This window comes from Henckelia pumila, unplaced genomic scaffold (assembly GCF_033568475.1).
Source record: "Henckelia pumila isolate YLH828 unplaced genomic scaffold, ASM3356847v2 CTG_461:::fragment_3, whole genome shotgun sequence".
Taxonomy (NCBI): domain Eukaryota; kingdom Viridiplantae; phylum Streptophyta; class Magnoliopsida; order Lamiales; family Gesneriaceae; genus Henckelia; species Henckelia pumila.
The window spans coordinates 7,205,403-7,225,297 of record NW_027331831.1 but is presented as its reverse complement, the minus strand read 5'-3'; the positions used below and the strand labels follow the sequence as shown (position 1 = coordinate 7,225,297).

The window sequence follows — 19,895 nt, the reverse complement described above, 5'->3', positions numbered from 1 at the left end:
AGTAAAAATTATTTTGGTACACGAACTATTGATAACACATCAAATTAATACTATTGAAAATAATTTAATTAGTATATGATCAAACCCAAAAATTAATTTTTCCCTTTACTTAAATTGCTTCTAAGTTCAATATTTTTATTAAAGTAATCTAAATACACAATTTTCCTTTCAAATTTTTACATTGATTAAAATTATAAAAAAATATAAGTACTATACTATAATAAATAAAAATAAAGTTGAATATCTAATATCATACATCTGAAAAAATATTCAATATGAAATTTGTATATCATGAATGAAAAGACATATATATATATATATATATATATAATTGGAAAACATCGGTAACCTGTAGAAGTCGGAGCATTTATACAACATTACGTGGATCTTACTTATTGTCCCGACTTGCACTATTATGATTGTCAATTTTTTTTAATTTGTTTAGACATTTTTGACTAATCATATAAATTTTAATTGTATTTTTTATGAAATATTTAAATATAAAAATATTACAATATTTTTATAAATATAATAATTTATATTTAGCTCAATATATTCGGATTTATTGATGAATTGTAATTTTATTAATACAAATGATAATATTATAACAAATATAAAGAGAAAAAACATTATTTTATTATATGTTTATAAACACTTGTTAGCACATCTTAGTTTTGAATATATTATATATATATATATATTTATATTTGTATTAATTAATATTTGTACACTATATGTATGATATATTTATTACAATATAAAATTTAAATAAATATAAATTTATGTGTATAATCGTAATCAATAAAATAGTCTTGAAAAATAATGTGTATTTATTTTAATTTAATGATAATACTGGATTTTAAAATAATTTAAATTAAAGGTAAAATTTAGTTTATAACTTAATCATGTATCAATTAAATTATTTTCATTATTTTATGTACCAATTTGATATTTTAAATATAAATAATTTGTGTATCAAAATAAATTTTATTATCCCAAAAAACAAATTATATTTTTTATTAAAAAAAAAAGTTGGATCAAGATTTTCCGGTTATTATTCCATAAAAGGTTGACCCCAAAGAGACCCCATTCCATATGAGTCAAAGGCCCATTAACTCATACGAAAGATAAATGGAGGAATGTGCACGAGCGGCAGAGACCTAAAGAAGCAAGCACGTAAGATTTCCCGGTTATTATTTATTTCCACATACGGTTGCTGTAAAAAAAAGAAAAAAGAAAAGAAAAAGTGCGGCATTTCTACTTCTACCACCTTCTCTCGCCAAATTAAACAAAACCCACCACCTAACCCCCTTCACGTTTTCCGTTTCCATATTCGCTTACGTACTCTCTTTTCTCTCTCTATAATCTCGTGTCTCCCTTTCTCTCTCAACCCATTTTTTTTAATCTACCTCTGCCCTTTTCTTTCCCAATTCAACCCCCAATCCAATTTATGCGTGCGCAGTAGCCCGAATCTATACATAGATGTACGCGATACGCAAGCACGTGTAGTGGGGGCTGGAGTCGCAAGCACTGGAGTTTGATTTATCAGGTGGGTTTTTGAGGGTTTTTTTTTTGATTTCGTGCTTTAGCAGATGCAATCCATATTCGCTGCATCCAGTAGCTACCGCCTGATGTGATGACTATTCTCAGCATATCGTTTTCCAATGGCTGTTTCCGGTTTTTGTTTTGTGATTTCGCGTCCTGCGCTGCTGGTGTTGTTCGGGCTACTACTACTCAGTGTGTTCGAAAACCCTAGTTTGATTCTGGTGTCGCCTGCTGATGCGGACTCGGGTTTTAACGAGATGGATTCGGATGAGGTGCTGCTTTTTCACCAGGACTATACCCCACCGGCGCCTCCTCCTCCTCCGCCGCATCCTCCGTCCTTGTCATGTGAGTACGATTTAGGCGGGGTTGGTTCTTTGGATACGACTTGCCAGATTGTGTCCGATTTGAATTTGTCCAAGAATGTGTACATAGAAGGGGACGGTAATTTTGCTATTTTGCCAAATGTTACGCTCAATTGTTCGTCCTTCTCTGGATGCGAGCTTACCATAAACGTCACGGGGAACTTCACGTTAGGCAAAAATTCTTCCATAATCACTGGAACTTTTCAGTTAGTTGCAGGAAATGCAAGTTTCGGTAACAGTTCCGCTGTCAATACCACCGGGTTGGCAGGTTTGCCACCGCCTCAGACTAGTGGGACTCCACAGGGGTTGGATGGAGCGGGAGGGGGGCATGGGGGAAGAGGAGCGGCGTGTTTGCAGGATAAGAGGAAGCTCGCGGAGGATGTGTGGGGTGGGGATGCGTATTCATGGTCAAGCTTGGAGAAGCCGTGGAGTTATGGTAGTAGAGGTGGGACAACGAGCAGGGAGGTTGACTATGGAGGTGGTGGAGGTGGGAGGGTAATGATTGTGGTTAAATCCCTCCTGGAGGTAAATGGCAGTGTATTGGCAGATGGAGGAGATGGAGGTAACAAAGGTGGAGGCGGGTCTGGAGGTAGCATCTACATCAAGGCTTATAAGATGTAAATTTTTGTCCGATCTATTGTTACAGTTTTATGTTATAGTCTAAAGTTAAAGAGTCGCGGGATTGTGTTTTTTCCCCTTTTATCCATTATTTCAGTTTATTGTTCAGCCTTTACTGTGTTATTCATTCACCTAGCTGTATTAGATAAAGTATAAGGTATCTAAAGCCAGCTGAAGGTTGCTGCATATTGGAGTTTTGATTGGATTGTAATCATTTTATTCTTTTAAAGTGCAGGATTGGAATTGGTAATATAAGTGCTTGTGGGGGTAACGGTTTTGCTGGAGGTGGTGGCGGTAGAGTGTCCGTTGATATATTCAGTAGGCATGATGAACCTGTCATATCTGTGCATGGTATGATTACCTGTGATATTTTTTCCCTTGAATTATCCTTTTAGTTTTTATTTTAAAAAAAAATTCATCCTTTTTTCTCTGACAAATGTTTCATTTTTTGTATTGCATGATGTTCTATCGTCTTCAATATGATTCGGGTTAGTTAAAAAGGTTAATTGTTTCCATGGGGTCTATATCCCGGCCAGCTGCTTGTAAAATAGCGGCTTTGTTTTCTATTTCAGCTCTTTATTCCCTGGGTAAGGTCAGGGATTAGATAAGGTTGCTCAAAGGAATAGATGGCACTGATATTTGAATATTGATCGTTTGGTGATAACTGTTGGTGCTTTTTTGATTTCTGGCATTTGATTAAATTTAATATTTGTGTAATGCATAGGAAGATTAGGACCCAGTTTCTGATAAAATGTGTTTCCTGTCTTAATCTTACATCTGGTTGGTTCTTGCTGGTTGTAGCTGCATCTAGCTTGTACAATCTAGTCATTAGGTCTATAAAGTGCCTTTCTAGTTAACTGGAAAACTGAGTTACAAGCCTAATTAATGCAGGAGGAAGTAGTCTTGGCTGTCCTGACAATGCTGGTGCTGCGGGTACATTTTATGATACTGTTCCTCGCAGCCTCACTGTCAGCAATCATTACAAAGCAACATATACAGACACCTTGCTCATGGATTTTCCTCAACCATTTTTGACCAATGTCTACATCCAGAACCATGCTAAGGCTGCTGTTCCCTTGTTGTGGAGTCGTGTTCAGGTTAGTGAAACAAATTTAATTCTCATTATGTCAGATACTAGGATGCCTAATGGATGTGCAATCTTACTACTCCGGCACATTCAGAACACATATATTTGTAACCATATATACATATGAAATGACAGCAACGGGATTTCAATCCTGGGGTTTTTTTTTGTAATGTTTCTGTTTCCTGATGGTAAAAGGTCAAAGATTTATGGAAGCATCACCTGGTCCACTTGCCAGTTGCCTAGCAAACAGTGATACCCTTCCCCTCATTGAGCTGGAAAATAGGGCAATCCAAGACATAAATTGTCTTAAGTCACATCAAATCTAATTTCAATTGTTGTCTCATATCTTTTCTTATTTTATGTTCTGCAGCATTATGTTTTTTTTCCACATGGTTTTATTTTTACAAAATATGCTCCGAACTTGTTCTTAAAACCTTTGCCTAGATATATTTACTGTTATACTTATCTAAATCAGCTTTGTGTATTCATCATAAGGTTCAAGGACAAATCAGCCTCTTGGCTGGAGCAGGGTTGAGCTTTGGGCTTGCACATTATTCTATGTCGGAGTTTGAACTGTTGGCAGAAGAGCTGTTGATGAGTGATTCCATAATTAGAGTAAGTAGCAGTCGTCTCATTTAATTAAGTTTTTTGTGTAATTTGCATAAATAGGCTTTTTTGTTTGCTTTTCCGGGTTTTTTTGTATAACTTTTGTTTGTTTTTCTGCTTAGTCTTCTCTGTTCGGTTTATGCCTGTTCTTTCCCTTTTGTTGTGGTTTGTTTATTAGGCTGGAAGTTTGGAAAACACGCTATATTTTCATTTTCACATCATTTACAGGTTTTCGGTGCCCTTCGCATGTCTGTTAAAATGTTTCTAATGTGGAACTCAAGTTTGCTGATAGATGGTGGTGGAGATGAAAATGTTGAGACCTCTTTACTTGAGGCTAGTAATCTCATTGTTCTCAAGGTGAACTACCAGCTGCACATTACCTTAAGTTTGAAAATTTCTTGCCTATCAGTAATTTATCGGTTATGTAATGTTTTCGCAGGAATCATCCCTCATCCATTCTAATGCGAACTTAGGAGTTCATGGGCAAGGTTTACTGAATTTGTCAGGACCAGGAGATTGCATTGAAGCACAACATCTTGTGTTATCGTTGTTCTATAGCGTCAATGTGAGTAAAAAAATATTTTCTTCACCTTTTGTTTTGATGTTAAAACATCCACGCTCAGATATATCTCAAAGTAGGTTTTATTCAGGACTAGGTTTCTCTTCCCTATACTTTTACTACTTGTAATTGCAATGGTAAACCGAAGTACCTCTCTCATGATTCTGTTTCTGGATTTGAATAGGACAAGATGTTTCTTATTTTTCATTTGCTCTGTTTCTAAAATTTTCTGGTCTTGTGCTTCCAATCCATTTGGTCTGGTCCAACGCAACATCATTATTTTCGTGGTTAGATTGTAATTTTATCTTACCATATTATAATGTGTCACTTTGCAGGTTTCTGGATATAAATTTTACTATTCTCCTGATTTTTGTCAACAGTGAACTTTGTTCACTTTCATGTCTACCAGCCCAATACGCAACTATTTTAATTTCATGTGCATTTTTTGACTTCTCTATGTTTCTGAAATTCATAAGTAGAATTAGACGTAGTGAAATTCTTATGTTGGCACACTGCTGGGTATATCATTACGTTTGACAATTAGGTTTGTCACATATTTTTCTATGCTTGGTGCGAATCCCACTATGCCACTGTACTAATTGTTCTTCAATGTCCTTGTTTTCACGACATTGTTATATTTTCTATCTCAAGGTTTCTCAGTTTGTGTTATGACGTCCTACATTTCGTTTCATGTTGGTACGCACCACTGTCTAGAGTTCGGACTTTTTCATCCGCGACCATAATTCAGAGTACTCAAAAGTACTAAAAAATTTCCATTGCCTATAGAAAAAAGTACGAAATAATATTCAATTAATTTGACAAATAAATTTTCCTAAGAACATGCAACTGGTTTTGTGGGTTTATTTTATCGCATTTTGCAAGTGCATTGTCTTGTTACCATTTTTTTCGCACAGATATTGTTTCCAATTTGTTTTGGCTCCTGGAACATTCCACATGATTTCCTATAGAAATAAGTTAGAAATAGCAATCAATTAATTTGACGAATCAATTGACAAGAAATTTTTCCTACGAACATGTAACTGGTTTTGTTGGTTTATTTTAGCGCATTTTGCTTTTAAGTGCATTGTCTTGTTAACATTTTTCTGTGCAGACATTGTTTCCATTTTGTTTTGGCTCCTGGAACATTGCACATGATCTCGAATGATTATTCTTGTCTTATTTGATAACTGAAGTATAGCTTTAGGGTGTGCATGCAACAAATATTATTTGAATTAATTGGGTTCTGTATTTTCCTCATGTTAAAATGAAGATTGGACCTGGGTCTATTCTCCGTGGTCCTTTGAAAAATGCATCTGGAGACGCTTTGTAAGTTATGCTTTCAATTTCATTTAATCAGTAACTGAAATGTGCCAGTCTACCTTACTCAATTCTTTTTTTTTTGTCTCTTGTTTAGAATGCTGAAACTAGACTGTGAGTCGCAAGTTTGTGCCACAGAGCTACTTCATCCACCTGAAGATTGTAATGTGAATTCTTCTCTGCCTTTTACCCTGCAGGTGCACATATTTTGTTTGGAAATAGTGAATTTTGTGATTTTGCAGTTAAGAATTGTTCAAATCCTATTATTTTTCTTTGTTATTGCATATTGTCCGTTGGGATAGGTTTTTTTAGTATTTTGGTTGCGTGCAGATTTGTCGTGTGGAGGATATCCTGGTTGAAGGAATTGTTGAAGGTTCTGTTGTCCATTTCCACAGAGCAAGAACCATCAAGGTTCCCTCCTCTGGAATCATTAGCACATCTGGAATGGGTATGATTCTAACTCTTGAACTTGTGACATCTTTATTGCTTTTCCATGTAGATATTTAATGGGCATAGTTGGAAATCTATTTTTGAATTGGAAAACTTTCTGTGCGATGAGACAATCTATAATCGATCAAAAACACCGGTAATCACATCAGCCACAATTTCGATTATTTTGAGTTTGCTCTCTGTGCAGGCTGCATTGGTGGCGTTGGTCAAGGAAAGGTCTTGAGTACTGGCATTGGCAGTGGTGGTGGTCATGGTGGTAAAGGCGGAATGGGCTGTTATAAAGATGACTGTACTGAGGGTGGCGTTGCATATGGAAATGCAAAATTGCCCTGTGAATTGGGTAGTGGAAGTGGAAATGAGAGCTCAGCGGTGTTTACTGCTGGTGGTGGCATCTTGGGTGAGATATCTTTGGATTTTTGTCTTATTTCGGTGATGTTGCCGGTTGTTCTCTTCGAAACTTTTGTGTTTGTCACTTTGTTGTGCCAAGTGTCTACAATTTTGGTCAATTCGATATGCAGTTTGGTTGATTTACGATTGTTATCGTCGGCAGTTTTTTGATGAAATAATTGAAGTAGAATAAAGAAATAGGAGTCTCTGGTTTCCAATTATGATTTATGTAAACCTAAAATGGAAGAAATCTTGATTTGCTATCTTCAAAACTCAAAAAGCAAATAAGCTGTAACAGGATCATAGTTAGGTTGATGTTCTTACTTCTTAGCATATTATAGGGGTTATTTTATGCTCTTCCTTGCTTTCGTATGTTATATTTCTGTGAGGCACTTGTATCATACCATTCTGGACTAGTGGAAACAAGAAATGAATCTTTTATTTTGATATTGATAGGCCTTGCTTTTTTCAGTTTTGACTTTCCATGTTTTCTCCAAATAAATTTTCAAACCTAAAAATGGGTGGTTTGCAAACGGATATCGATTGCTGATTTACCTCCAATCTTATTTATCAGTTGTTTTATGAATTTAAATTATTATCACATTTATGATTTGAATGCGTGCCTTTGGTCTCTGAAATTTCTGATTGTCAGGCGCCTTCTTCTCTTGTTTTTAATTTATTTGCCCTTTCCTTTCAGTGATGGGTTCATTGGAGCATCCCTTGATGAATTTAGATGTTGAAGGTTCTATTAGGGCTGATGGGGAGAGTTTTCAAGGGAAGTACAGTATTGATAACGTAAATGTGGGACCTGGGGGTGGATCTGGGGGAACCATATTGGTTTTTTTGCACTTTTTGGCTCTTGGTGATTTTGGCACTTTATCAAGTGTTGGAGGTCACGGTAGCCTTGGTGGTGGTGGAGGTGGTGGAGGTGGTAGGATTCATTTTCACTGGTCGGACATTGCCACTGGAGATGAATATTGGCCTTTAGCTGTAGTGAATGGAAGCGTTAATTCGAGGTTAGCAAAAATACTTAGCCTACATTTTCTTAACTATACGAAGTTTTTTGTTGCTTTGTCACATAGTATTGCTCGACTTTAACCCCTAACCTGCATTTGTGTTTTGTTGTATTATATTCTACTGGCTTTGATCTTTAGTTCATTCTTTGAACCTGTGCACATTTTAACTGACTGTGCAGTTCTTCAGCTTACTAATTAGGGGTGCACATGAACTGAGTCGAGCTTGACTTGATTTTAATTTTGTAGGCTCAAGCTCGACTCGATTGAGTATTTAAGCTCGATTTCAAGCTCGACTTGTGAAAATATCGAGTTACTCGAGCTCGAAAAACTCAAAAAGTATTAGTAACATAAATTTAGGCATTAAAATTTATATTTATATATTCTATCTTACTATGCCTCCACCCCTTAGAATAACTGCTTTTGGTCATAAATGTGTGTAGACATAAACATTCTTGATATTTTAAAATAGTATGCATTTCTAACTAAAAAAATATAAACTTTACACACATGCAACGCGTGTGCCCCGATGGCTAGTTTATATGGACAAAAATACCTTTAAATTATATGTCCTATAAAGTAATGATAATATATACCATATAGTCACTCGAGTAGCTCGAAACACAAGTGAAGAATTGAGATACTCTCGAGCTCAGTTAAATCAAACTTGAGTCGATAACCATGTTATATTTGCTTTTATCATGTTCTTCGTTTCTCCCTTGCCTCTTTTCTTCGATTTTTCTGTACAAGCAATTTTTTTACATCCACATCTCGTATCTTTTTCGACTTACTGCCTTTTTATATCTGTCCATGGTCTGATCAATTTTGACATCAATATTTTGATAATGTTTGACAGGTATTAAGCAACAGTTTATTTTCCAGTTGGTTTCTTAGAATTGAGCATAAATTTGGCAGTTCCTGTTTTACACATACTGAATTGTGATAGGGTCGCAAAAGTAATCATTTAAAACCAACATTAGTGTATAACATCACGACAACGATTTACAACAGAAAAATGTTACATTCTGTTAACTTTCTATCAAGGCTTGGGAGGCATCTTACAGTCTTATGAATGAGCTTTAAATCTACCTTTTTACTGAATTATTGAAGCTGAAGCTATACTGTACTGTAGTGCATACTTCATCCACTGTATGTGTGTGCAATCTTGACTGTTGAAGAAGCTGTGAATACTGTATACTTTCCCTGTGTCAATAGATTGTTGTTTGCTTTAATGTGTACTAATTGACGTGCAGGCCCTGTACAGGAGAGGTAAATTAATGTCAAGTACTAAAATTGGAAGGTTATAGTTGCTTTTGGAAAGTGTAACAGTTAATGTGTCTGTCGATGGTCAGCTGAATCATGATGTAGTATGTATGTTTAGGATGAATGGTACTTAATCGACATGAATGGATACTCAAAAGTCTTCGAATAGCTGCCTTTTATTTCTGTCTGCAGCTTTGTTATTTGCATTGCATTTTTTTTCCAGTAATTCTAGGTTGTCTGCTTTACCATAGGGGTGGATTAGGTGGCAACCAAGGTCAGACTGGTGAAAATGGAACCATTAGTGGAAAAGCTTGCCCCAAAGGACTTTATGGAATATTCTGTGAGGTAGTCTATTTTTCATCATTCGGCAGCAGTTTTTAGGGATTTGTCTTAATTTTAACAGTGTTCATTAGAAGCATTAGTATTTTGTTGTTGATGAGCTTAATTTTAAAAGCTGAGACAGGAAGAATTCAATATACTATGGAGATTGTTTAATTTTTTATGTGGAAAATGCTTGTAGCTGGAATTCACTCGCCACATTGTTGTTAAGACTCTTTTGCAAGATTTTGAGCTGGTGAAACCTGCCAACTTTCTTGGCAAGATGTCATCTGATGATTTTTTTGGTGTTTTTTCGTTATCAGATAAAAAAAACTGAAGCTTGCTTTTAGAACCTACTAGTAGGTGATAGAGCCATCTTCTATTGGATGTTGATGTTTTTCTTTCACATTTCTGCAGGAATGTCCTGTTGGCACGTATAAAAATTCAACTGGATCTGATAGATCCCTCTGTTTTTCATGCCCAAGTGATCAGCTTCCCAATCGTGGTGGTTATATTCATGTCCGAGGTATTCATTGTGGGATTTTGTGCCTTCGTGGAGGGTGTTTATTATTAAGGGATATTGCTGTCATTATCATCCTCTGCACAAATGTATTTTGGGTGAACTCTGTGCTGGATTCTTATTATGATAGAGTCGTAGATTACAATAGCGTCGGATTATTTTATCATATATGTTTTGCGTGTGCTAGTTTTAATTTGAGATTATTGTTTGCTCCGTGTAGGTGGTATTACAGAAACGCCTTGTCCTTATAAATGCATTTCTGAGAGATATCACATGCCCCACTGCTATACAGCTCTTGAAGAGTTGATATATACATTCGGAGGACCCTGGCTGTTTTGTCTGCTTCTTTTGGGCCTACTGATTTTACTTGCTTTGGTGCTAAGTGTTGCACGGATGAAGTTCATTGGGGTTGAGGACTTATCAGGCCCAGCTCCTATGCAGCAGGGTTCTCAAATAGATCACTCATTCCCTTTTCTGGAGTCCCTTAATGAAGTATTCTGATTAACCTTGCACATCTAATTCTATATATAATAGTCTTTATATGTGTGTGGTTAAATATATTATTATTTAATTTTCAAAATCCAGCAACTAGTGGTGATCAGGCATTTTTTGAATCTAAATCAGGTTTTGGAAACTAACAGAGTTGAGGAGTCACAGAGCCATGTGCATAGAATGTATTTTATGGGTCCTAATACATTTAGTGAACCTTGGCATCTTCCTCATACACCTCCTGAACAAGTTAAGGAGATAGTGTAAGTTCTTTATTTGCTCCTGGCTGATTTCTTCTTTGTCTGTGATATTATGTGTAATCTAGGAAAGATAGCTTATGCCTCATATACCGTATGACATGATGAACATGCTATTTTAAATCATTGAATGGGCAGGTATGAGGGTGCATTTAATACTTTTGTGGATGAGATGAATTCTCTTGCTGCATACCAATGGTGGGAAGGATCACTACATAGTATTCTTTGTTTTCTTGCATATCCCCTTGCATGGTCTTGGCAACAATGGAGACGGAGAATCAAGTTACAAAGAATACGAGAATTTGTGCGGTCTGAATATGACCATGCTTGCTTACGATCTTGCCGTTCACGTGCTCTATATGAGGGTTTGAAGGTTGGTTTTGAAAGGATTTGTTTTTTGTGATTGATCTTTCAGGATTTAAATCTTATTGTGCTTTTCATGGGTAGATGTTATATTCTTGTAAACTGTGTTTCTTAATCCTGTTGAATGAGTAAAACTTTCTATTTATTTACCTTATTAACGACTATATTGATTCAAGATTTTTTCAACAACAAAATATTTAACATGTTTAAGCTTATGTTTCTCGTACAAACTGATCTCCGTTTCCCATCTCACTGAAAGCCACATGCTTGAAGTAGTACTTGATTTGAAAGTTTCAAGCTTATCCTTGTTTATCATATATGTGACTTTAGGTGGCTGCTACTCCGGATTTAATGCTAGCTTATGTTGACTTTTTCCTTGGAGGAGATGAAAAGAGAAGTGATCTTCCTCCTAGTCTACGCCAAAGATTACCAATGTCTATATTATTTGGAGGAAATGGAAGCTACATGACTCCTTTCTTACTTCATAATGACGGTATCATTACCAGTCTTATGAGTCAGGTATGTTGTTACTGCTGGGGCTTTGAATCTCATGTGTGCATGAACGTGAATTTCTTGGAAAAGCCAATTTTCTCTCTTCTTGTAATTAAAATAGAGAATTTACTGACTATCACTTTTCTGTCAGTCTGTGCCACCGACCACGTGGTATCGCTTTGTGGCAGGTCTAAATGCACAGTTGCGCCTGGTACGTCGGGGTTGCCTTCGATCAAAATTTCGTCCTGTCATCCGCTGGCTTGAAGTTTATGCAAATCCCAGATTAAGAACCTATGGTGTGTGTGTGAATCTTGCCTGGTTTGGGGCAACCAATGGGAGCTATTGTCATTATGGACTCTTGATTTATGCTGTTGAAGAAGAAACGGATCTTGTATTATTAAGATGGCCCGATGGATCACGTGGTGACCAGGAACATTCACGGTATGGAATTATGATTGCACTTGCGTTTATTATCATGGATTTCCTAAATAAAGAACATGAGATGTGTCTTTTAAAAAGTTCGTTAATAAATGTGATGTTCTGACACTTATAAATAAGTAAATTTTTTGGCTGCAGTTTAACTTATGTGGAATTCAGTCCCATGATGACATTTTTATTTGTTCTTGTTTTTCTTATTATTAATTAATATGTTGCAAATATGATATAAATGAAGTGGCCGAATTTTTTTTAATGTACTTGATCAAAGGGGGAAGAAGGCTGATTTCCCAGATCCCCTCCAAAGTGACACAAACCATTGATGAAGTGTGAAACAGAGTTTTTTGTTCCTTTCACTGTGTGGATGGTGTTTCTGTCAGGCTGTGTGCATATATACATATATATATTTGTAAAATGGGTTATTAACATTTGTGTCACTAGTTTTTCATTTGTTAAGGGTTTAAGTTTGCATGAATTTGTGCCCACTGTTGAAATTTTTGAAAATTCTTCCTAAATTCAAGTTCCTGTTATTCCAAGATTTTGCTTCAACTCTAGGCTTACCATAAACTTTTTCTTTCCTACATTGTGGTATCAATGGTGCTACCTGTTACGGACTTGAATGTTATTATGGGCTCTAAGGCGTTGGGCCTTATTTGAGTCTTTGAAGAATCTAGAAATGGGGGAGTGGTAAATGAAATGGGCAGGAGGAGGGAGACTAGGGATTCATTTGGTCATTTCTTCATCTTGTTTTGTGAGGAATACTAGCAGTGGCTAGGGAAGCAATTTTATTGCTCGTACGAATAATCTATCTCTGGGAAAACTCATTCGTATAATCATATATATATATTTTTAATATAATTTCATATATTTTGAGTTTTTTTGTTGTTCAATCATTCAATACCCAGTTGTATAACTGTAACTTTTTGTCCAAAGAATCAGCATCCTAGCACTACCACTTTTGTCTTTAAACCTTGGCCCTCTGAGCTAGCACTTAGCAGACAGTGACTTTACTGGTATTATTTGGACCCTAAATTTACCAGGTCCTTGCATGTTCTTTTCCTTATAATGACGTATTTCTGACTTTGCCTTGAATCTTCTGTTCAATTACATTTTATGTCACACCACGTTGCAATATATTTTCTTCTCCTTTTTATATTTATTGTTATTGATTATGGATTATTGATTGTTGATACTTGATATAATCATTGCTGTCTTGGGTGACTAGTGTGGATGTTGCTTGCTACTTGTGTGTTACTCTTGTTCTGTGCCATCCCCATGAGTTGCTATAAACAATCATTGTTGCAATAAGATTGAAGTTGGTTTAAGCAGTTTTTGAATCATATCTTTTTCCGTGTTTATTTTATCTAATTTTCCTGGTTTGCTTTGGTGGTGCAGTGCCATCAATATCTCTCCAAAAGATGGAACAAACTCAGATCGAACTCATGGGACCACCGAAGGCAACCCAAGGCCGAAGATTTATGGTGGGATTTTGGATATTAGCAACTTAAAGGTGCTTGAGGAGAAAAGAGAGATATTTTTTGCACTCTCTTTTCTAATTCACAATACTAAACCGGTTGGCCACCAGGTACCTTTCTGACCCTGTCACATACTTGTGTCTACGCATCCTGGAAGCCTACCCACCCACGCCTATACTCAAATTCATCTTTAGGGGTGGACTTCTGGAAAAATCGAATGCTATAGGTAGGGTTAGGTGTTACTTTAAGTTTGGGATTTACCCAGCTCAGTCAGCTTCAGGTAGACAAACTGTCGGGTGATTGGGGTTTTGGTTAGTTTCTTGTAACGGAATAAAACAGCCAACAATAGGCTCTGTTTTGAATATGCCTGATCATTTGCGACATTTCAAAGGACTCGATCCAAACGTTATTTGAAAGTTCAACCAAGCATCGACTATTTGAATTTACAATTTCCTCTTTTAATAACTATCCTTCTCCATTTAAATGCTTTCTCGGAAATGACTCCCCTTGGCGAACAGTGTTGATTCTGATCTAGTTTTACGGTTAATAAATACAAACGGGATATTAAACCAAATGGTTTTGATTAATTTGTTTTTTGTTTGGTTCTTCCAAACATTCATGTACAATATTATAAAATTATCTTCTGCTTTTGTATTTTTCCCCTATTATTTGGGGTTATCGTATCAGAACTCAGATTCGGAATTCTTGAAAGCATTGCATATGAAAAACAAAATAAAAAGAACACACTCATAGAACGACATCACACGCCGAGAATTTCTACAAAACATTTTAGTCACTGGATAATGTCCCATCTTTTAACATATTACCTTTTTTGCTGCTCGTGTTGTATTTGTATTTGAATTCCTTGAGCTTGATTTCTGCTCTCACATTCTGGAGCAAAACTTTCCTACAATGAATTGCCAGTCTTTAATGCGGCCCAAAACAGTCTTTTGATTTTTTTTGAGCAGAAATTTGACCCTAAAAATCTGACAGTACCCCCTCTCCCATACCTATGCTAGCTGTGTCTGTTAATATAGTTTATGCACTACTTGAAACTTGTGTACCCAATTTAGGCCCTTCAAAATCAAATGAGAAACAAATGATCCACTTTACTTTTCTAGACATTTGTGTTTGTGTTGTCCTTTTCCTGAAAAAAGTTTGTCTTGTGCTGCAGGACCTTGTCGGTTTGGTCATCTCTATCCTGCTTCTAGGAGATTTTAGTCTGGTGTTGCTCACTTTGCTTCAGTTGTACTCGTTTTCTTTAGCGGATGTGTTTTTTGTATTGCTTATTTTACCCCTGGGGATTTTACTTCCATTCCCTGCCGGTATCAATGCGTTATTCAGTCATGGACCACGGCGATCAGCAGGTCTTGCGCGTGTATATGCTTTGTGGAACATTTTATCCTTGATAAATGTTGTAAGCTTCTTGATCCATTCTTGAATTCATTTTAAATAGCCCTTGGAAACTTATCGATCGAATGCACCAAAATTTTCTGACTTAGGATTTATATTTTTAGACTGGGTATCAATTTTGAGTCACAAAAAGAACCTTCTATAAAAATTAGAAAATTGCATAAGGGCACCGATTAAGGTGTGCTGGCACCACTATGTGCATAAATAGAAGCATGCGATGTGGGCAACAGATGTGCCTGTACCTGACCTTTTGAATGAAGAATACAAAAATTAGTGTTTTTTTCTTTGTAAAAATTGTATCATGTAAAGCGTCGAACCTCTTTGTGGAAATTTTCCTGTACACTATTGAAATTTAGGTTACAGTTCTGTTAGCGTGGCTTGCTTATTATGTTTTTGACTTTTTATCGGTACACCCTTGCAGGGCGTTGCGTTCATTTGTGGCTATCTTCACTACTGTACTCAATCGAGTAAGAGATTTCCAAATTTCCAGTCATGGAACAAGTAAGCCAGAACCAAAGCTTTTTATGCTAGCCATTTCATAGCTTTAGTGTCTCTTACTCTTCATATGAATTTTATGTACCGACAGGGACGAAAATGAATGGTGGATTTTTCCATTTGCACTCGTCATATGCAAATGCATCCAATCGCTGCTCGTTAATTGGCATGTTGCAAATCTGGAAATTCAGGACCGTTCGCTGTACAGTAACGACTTCGACTTGTTTTGGCAGTCATGATATTTACTCCAACCTAAATATTTTCCACTCTAATTCCCATCAATTTTTTAGTGGGTTTTGTTTGATATGGAACATTCGTGGTAGTCTTTTGACGCAGGAGTAGAAAAGTTGTATTGAAAAAGAAAGGGAAATGGATGTTTAGATAGGTGAAAGTCCTTAATTTTGTAGTCGTGTTGTGCAGATATAATCAAAGTTTTCCCTCTAAAATGTATATTATTAATTATATCAATCAACCAATGGGATATTCCCATTGTCACCTACTAGCTAGTATCTACTACTTGATTCACTCCGAATTTGTTCCTTTTTCTTATCTATGTATCGGATTTTCTTTTTCATTATTTCTTTTTTAATTTTATATATCAATCAACAAATGGGATATTGCCATTATCACGACGATATGTTTGATTTGTGTGGTCGTACTCGTGGGATTAAGCTTACGCAGCCGTGTGAGCAGATGAGATTCTGAGAAACTTGACGTAGTTCAAGTGATCATTATCAAGTTGACTAAAATAGCATTCTGGTGAACATCTTTATGAATGAGATGGTATGATTTATATGGGGTTTAGTAGATAATATTTAACGTCAATCATTTTCACGTGCTTCCAAGATTTTGACAGAAGTTTCAAGATTTTCGTCTCGTTTGGCATCAAAAGCTAGGCCAAAAAAACATTTTTTTTAAAAAGTGATTTTTCAGCTAATAAGGTGTTTGAATTATCAAATAAGTGCTTAAAAAAACATTTTTTTAAGTAAAAAAAAAAGGGCTTAAAAAAATATTTATTTAAAAAAATCATTATAGAATCCAAACTGGCTCAACTAGACTGAATAAACGTACTGAATAGGCTGTATACGATTTGAATACTCCAAAAAACCTTAGGCCATAGATTTTGGTATTGAACGGAAACCTAAACATGCACACTGCCTTTCCAACTAAAATCTAAGCATTATTTTTGCGATTAGTCGATGCCTGGTGGTTAAAAATTCTCTCCTCAAGTAGCAGAAGCGGTGACACTGTTTCATGGTTTTTTGGCTGCCAATCACTTTGTGGATCAACATTGGCTTTTGAAAACTGATGCTTCAAATGTTGTGGATGGTTTTTACAATCCTGATAAACGAGCTCCGGGGAGTGCTTGTGGGCTTTATCAGCCAATCTAAAAGTACGGTTCAGCTTTGTACTAGATCCGGCAATAAAGTGGCTCATTTTTTGGTTAAAAAAAGTTTGAATAGATGTATAAATTTTGTATTTACTGACTTCATGGCTCTGTTTATTCGAGGTTGCACTTGTGACTTTTCTACATAAGTGAGAATTTATTTATGTTTAAAAAAATCTAAGCATTATTTGGCTAATTTTTGTTTTTATGGCTTAAAAAAAAGGTAAATAATGCTTTAAAAAAAAGAGAGAAAAGAAAGAAGAAGAAATTAGGCAAATAATTAAGTTCGTTCCATGGGGCACGTGCTGCTCAAATGTTCTCCTGTCTGCTGCCACTGCACCGTATTTCAATTTTCTTTGGCTTTCAACTCAATTCCCAAGTCCAATTCCGCTTCTCCATTTAATTTTGCTTCCACCAAAGACTTCACGATTGCATCTGTTGATTGAAACAAAGCATGGGGATACCATCTGAAATGAGGGATTTCTTTGCGGATAGCAGGAGGAAGTCGTTAATCATCGCATCGCCCGTCGAAGATGACAAAGCATTACGTACAAGGCAGTGCACGCAAGGTTCCAAAAACTATTTCTTGATTTTCGGATTTCCCCTTTTATTTGCAAGTTTTTGTGGGAAGTTATGGGTTTTTTTAGTATACAGGAGAACATGTTTTTTAGTGACTTATTCTGCGTCCATTTTTCTTTGGTTGATCAAAGTGCAAAAGGGATTCATTTTTGTGTCTTTATTTTCTGCTACTTGCGCTCCTCTTGATTGTGGTTGGAAGATGGGGGCGAGAAGAGGCTTTAGGATTTTGCAGGTTGTGATCGATGTGGGGTTAATGGAGGTCGATAGATTATCTTCTCTAGTGTCTAGAAAGCTAACCTTTTGTATTCAGCTTCTTTGCTTGGGACTGTAGACTAAAATTGACCAACATTGATGTTCTCATCGAAACAGGGTGACTTTGTTGTTGAGAAACACTGCTGTTCTCATTGAAACAGGACATGGGAAAAACTATTAGAGCACTGTCCTACTTTGGGAGCGAAAGAGGGAGGGTAGAATGTTATCCCATCTCTTGTATGTAACTCTCTGACTTTTCCATGTATAGGATTACAAAATAAAAGGGATCGTTAGATAAATGTTCTCTGTATATCTCTTCGCTCTCTTGGTGAACTAACTAAAAATGAAATTTTGCCTTCCATAATTTTCTGTATACAACCAAATACCCTGTGCTTTACCAAATAGTATGAAATATGTTAAGAGCAGACATACCCAAAGAAAGTACCTTTTCAACAACAACAAATCTACAAACATTCGAGAACAGAAATAAACATGAATCTTAGATGCAAAAATAATTCAGCTAAGTCCAGCTCTCCCTGCTGTTGCACTTCATCCTTTGTTGAGTTTTGGGTTTTACTAGTTTTTTGGGGTGAATTTTCTTGAATTTCTTGAGTCCATCCACATACCTGTTTGAATGTTATGCATTTGTGAATTCTCCATGGCTAAAAACTATTAAAAATTAATCACTGAATAGAGAATATTCCATATTTGAATTTAGTTATGGACGTGGTTGATGCTAACTTCTGTTTCCTATCGCATGTGTTAAATATATTTTTAAATCTGCAGAAGGAGTGCGAGCAGGAGCCAAAGCTGCTGCAATTGCATGTGTTGCCAGTGCTGTACCTACTGTATGCAAATTTCTCTTTTCACTTGGAAGTTTACCTTCTTGGTTTCTTGTAGTTTTTGTTTTTGTTAAAATGAAAGTTGGATCATCAAAATGTAGCAAGGCCCCCATCGACATAGATTTTGCTTGTGGATGTTAACTATGATGTTGATTATATTGTGTGATCGATACATAAGATTATTTAGAGCATGAATGAAAACACACTCACGATCTGAAGTGCCAATGAAAACTGCAACCTCGTACACAAACCTGATCTCCCATCGTCAATTTGTCGATAAATCTGCTACTATGTTCTTATTGTATAAATTAGTTTGCTGGAGTTTCTTTTGCAACGTTTGATAACGTGATATTCTATTATTTCAAATGTCAATTTAGGTCATAAAAATTAGTTCGTAAAATTTCAAAGTTTCACCACGTATCGAACTTTTCAGTTTCGTCTCCATTTGATAGAATTTTGATCATCCATGCTTGTGATGACTTGTATTGGGTAGAGGAAAAGGCTTGAGTGATTTCTGCAACTGACATTTGTGAGAATATAATGTTAAATTTCATTCTCAAGTGCATTCATATCAAATTCCCCTGACAAATGTTTCAGTTGATAGCTGCTCGGACAATTCCTTGGGCAAAGGCGAATCTCAATTATACTGGTCAGGCACTTATTGTATCCGCAGGTATGCTGAATTTGAATTATGTTATTGAGTTTTTCACTTTGTGCGGCTATGGCAGAAATATTTCCATGTTTTGTGGTTAAATGCTTTGATTGTCTTTCATCTTATACGTCGGGATGCTCATAGGTTTTATAAATCACTTGGCTACGGTTAACAGTAAAAACTTCTTGAATATGAAGATGTATTTATATAAATCTAAAAGCTGTCACAAGGGAGCTTTGGCAAAGGAGCTTTACAAATACAAAATTTGAAGTGTTTGCCGATATGTTTTCTTGAAAAATAAGATGTAATAATGTTTCAGAAATCGCACTGAATATTGTGCACTAAATTTGGTTTGATGTCAAATTTAAAAAACATGGATTCCTATTCTTATCCTTTCTTGTGTTTGTTTCGAATTACAGCATCCATTGCGGCGTATTTCATCACTGCTGATAAAACCATCCTGGAATGTGCAAGAAGAAATGCTCATTACAAATCATCCCCTTGAACTCCCTTTTCGACTTGGGATTAATCAGTTTTATATCTGTGATTCTTGTTTCTTATAATCGTATCATTTTCTATAAAGTGATGCGTATCTTGGTTTATTCTTTTCTAATTTTCAAGTTACTTCTTCACAAGTAAATGTTAAACGAGTGGGCGTGCGACTACTCCATGCAATAAGGCTATATATATTTTGATCCTGTTAATTTCAACTCATTTGC

At 35.9% G+C, this 19,895-nt stretch overlaps 2 protein-coding genes across 3 annotated transcripts; both read left to right on the top strand.

The window, feature by feature from the left end:
- The first annotated feature begins 1,299 nt into the window (after nt 1–1,299).
- Nucleotides 1,300–15,961, top strand: LOC140871290 (uncharacterized). 2 transcript variants are annotated; one of them, XM_073273734.1, is made up of 23 exons: nt 1,300–1,549; nt 1,651–2,524; nt 2,761–2,876; nt 3,417–3,622; nt 4,108–4,227; nt 4,447–4,575; nt 4,658–4,783; nt 6,048–6,103; nt 6,192–6,291; nt 6,425–6,542; nt 6,732–6,941; nt 7,629–7,947; nt 9,459–9,552; nt 9,943–10,051; nt 10,266–10,537; nt 10,670–10,797; nt 10,930–11,164; nt 11,485–11,673; nt 11,798–12,087; nt 13,477–13,666; nt 14,731–14,973; nt 15,391–15,470; nt 15,556–15,961. In XM_073273734.1, exons 2-23 carry the CDS (start codon nt 1,665–1,667, stop codon nt 15,701–15,703), a joined length of 4,338 nt encoding a protein of 1,445 aa, XP_073129835.1. In that variant the 5' UTR covers nt 1,300–1,549; nt 1,651–1,664; the 3' UTR covers nt 15,704–15,961. The 2 variants fall into 2 exon arrangements, with proteins under 2 accessions (XP_073129835.1, XP_073129836.1); XM_073273735.1 differs by having other exon boundaries at nt 1,301–1,549; nt 1,739–2,524.
- Nucleotides 15,962–17,152: 1,191 nt separating this feature from the next.
- On the top strand, nt 17,153–19,874 carry LOC140871549 (early nodulin-93-like). The gene is made up of 4 exons (XM_073274100.1): nt 17,153–17,420; nt 18,469–18,530; nt 19,122–19,197; nt 19,596–19,874. The coding sequence occupies exons 1-4, from the start codon at nt 17,306–17,308 to the stop codon at nt 19,679–19,681; spliced, it is 339 nt and encodes a 112-aa protein (XP_073130201.1). The 5' UTR covers nt 17,153–17,305; the 3' UTR covers nt 19,682–19,874.
- The last annotated feature ends 21 nt before the right edge of the window (nt 19,875–19,895 follow it).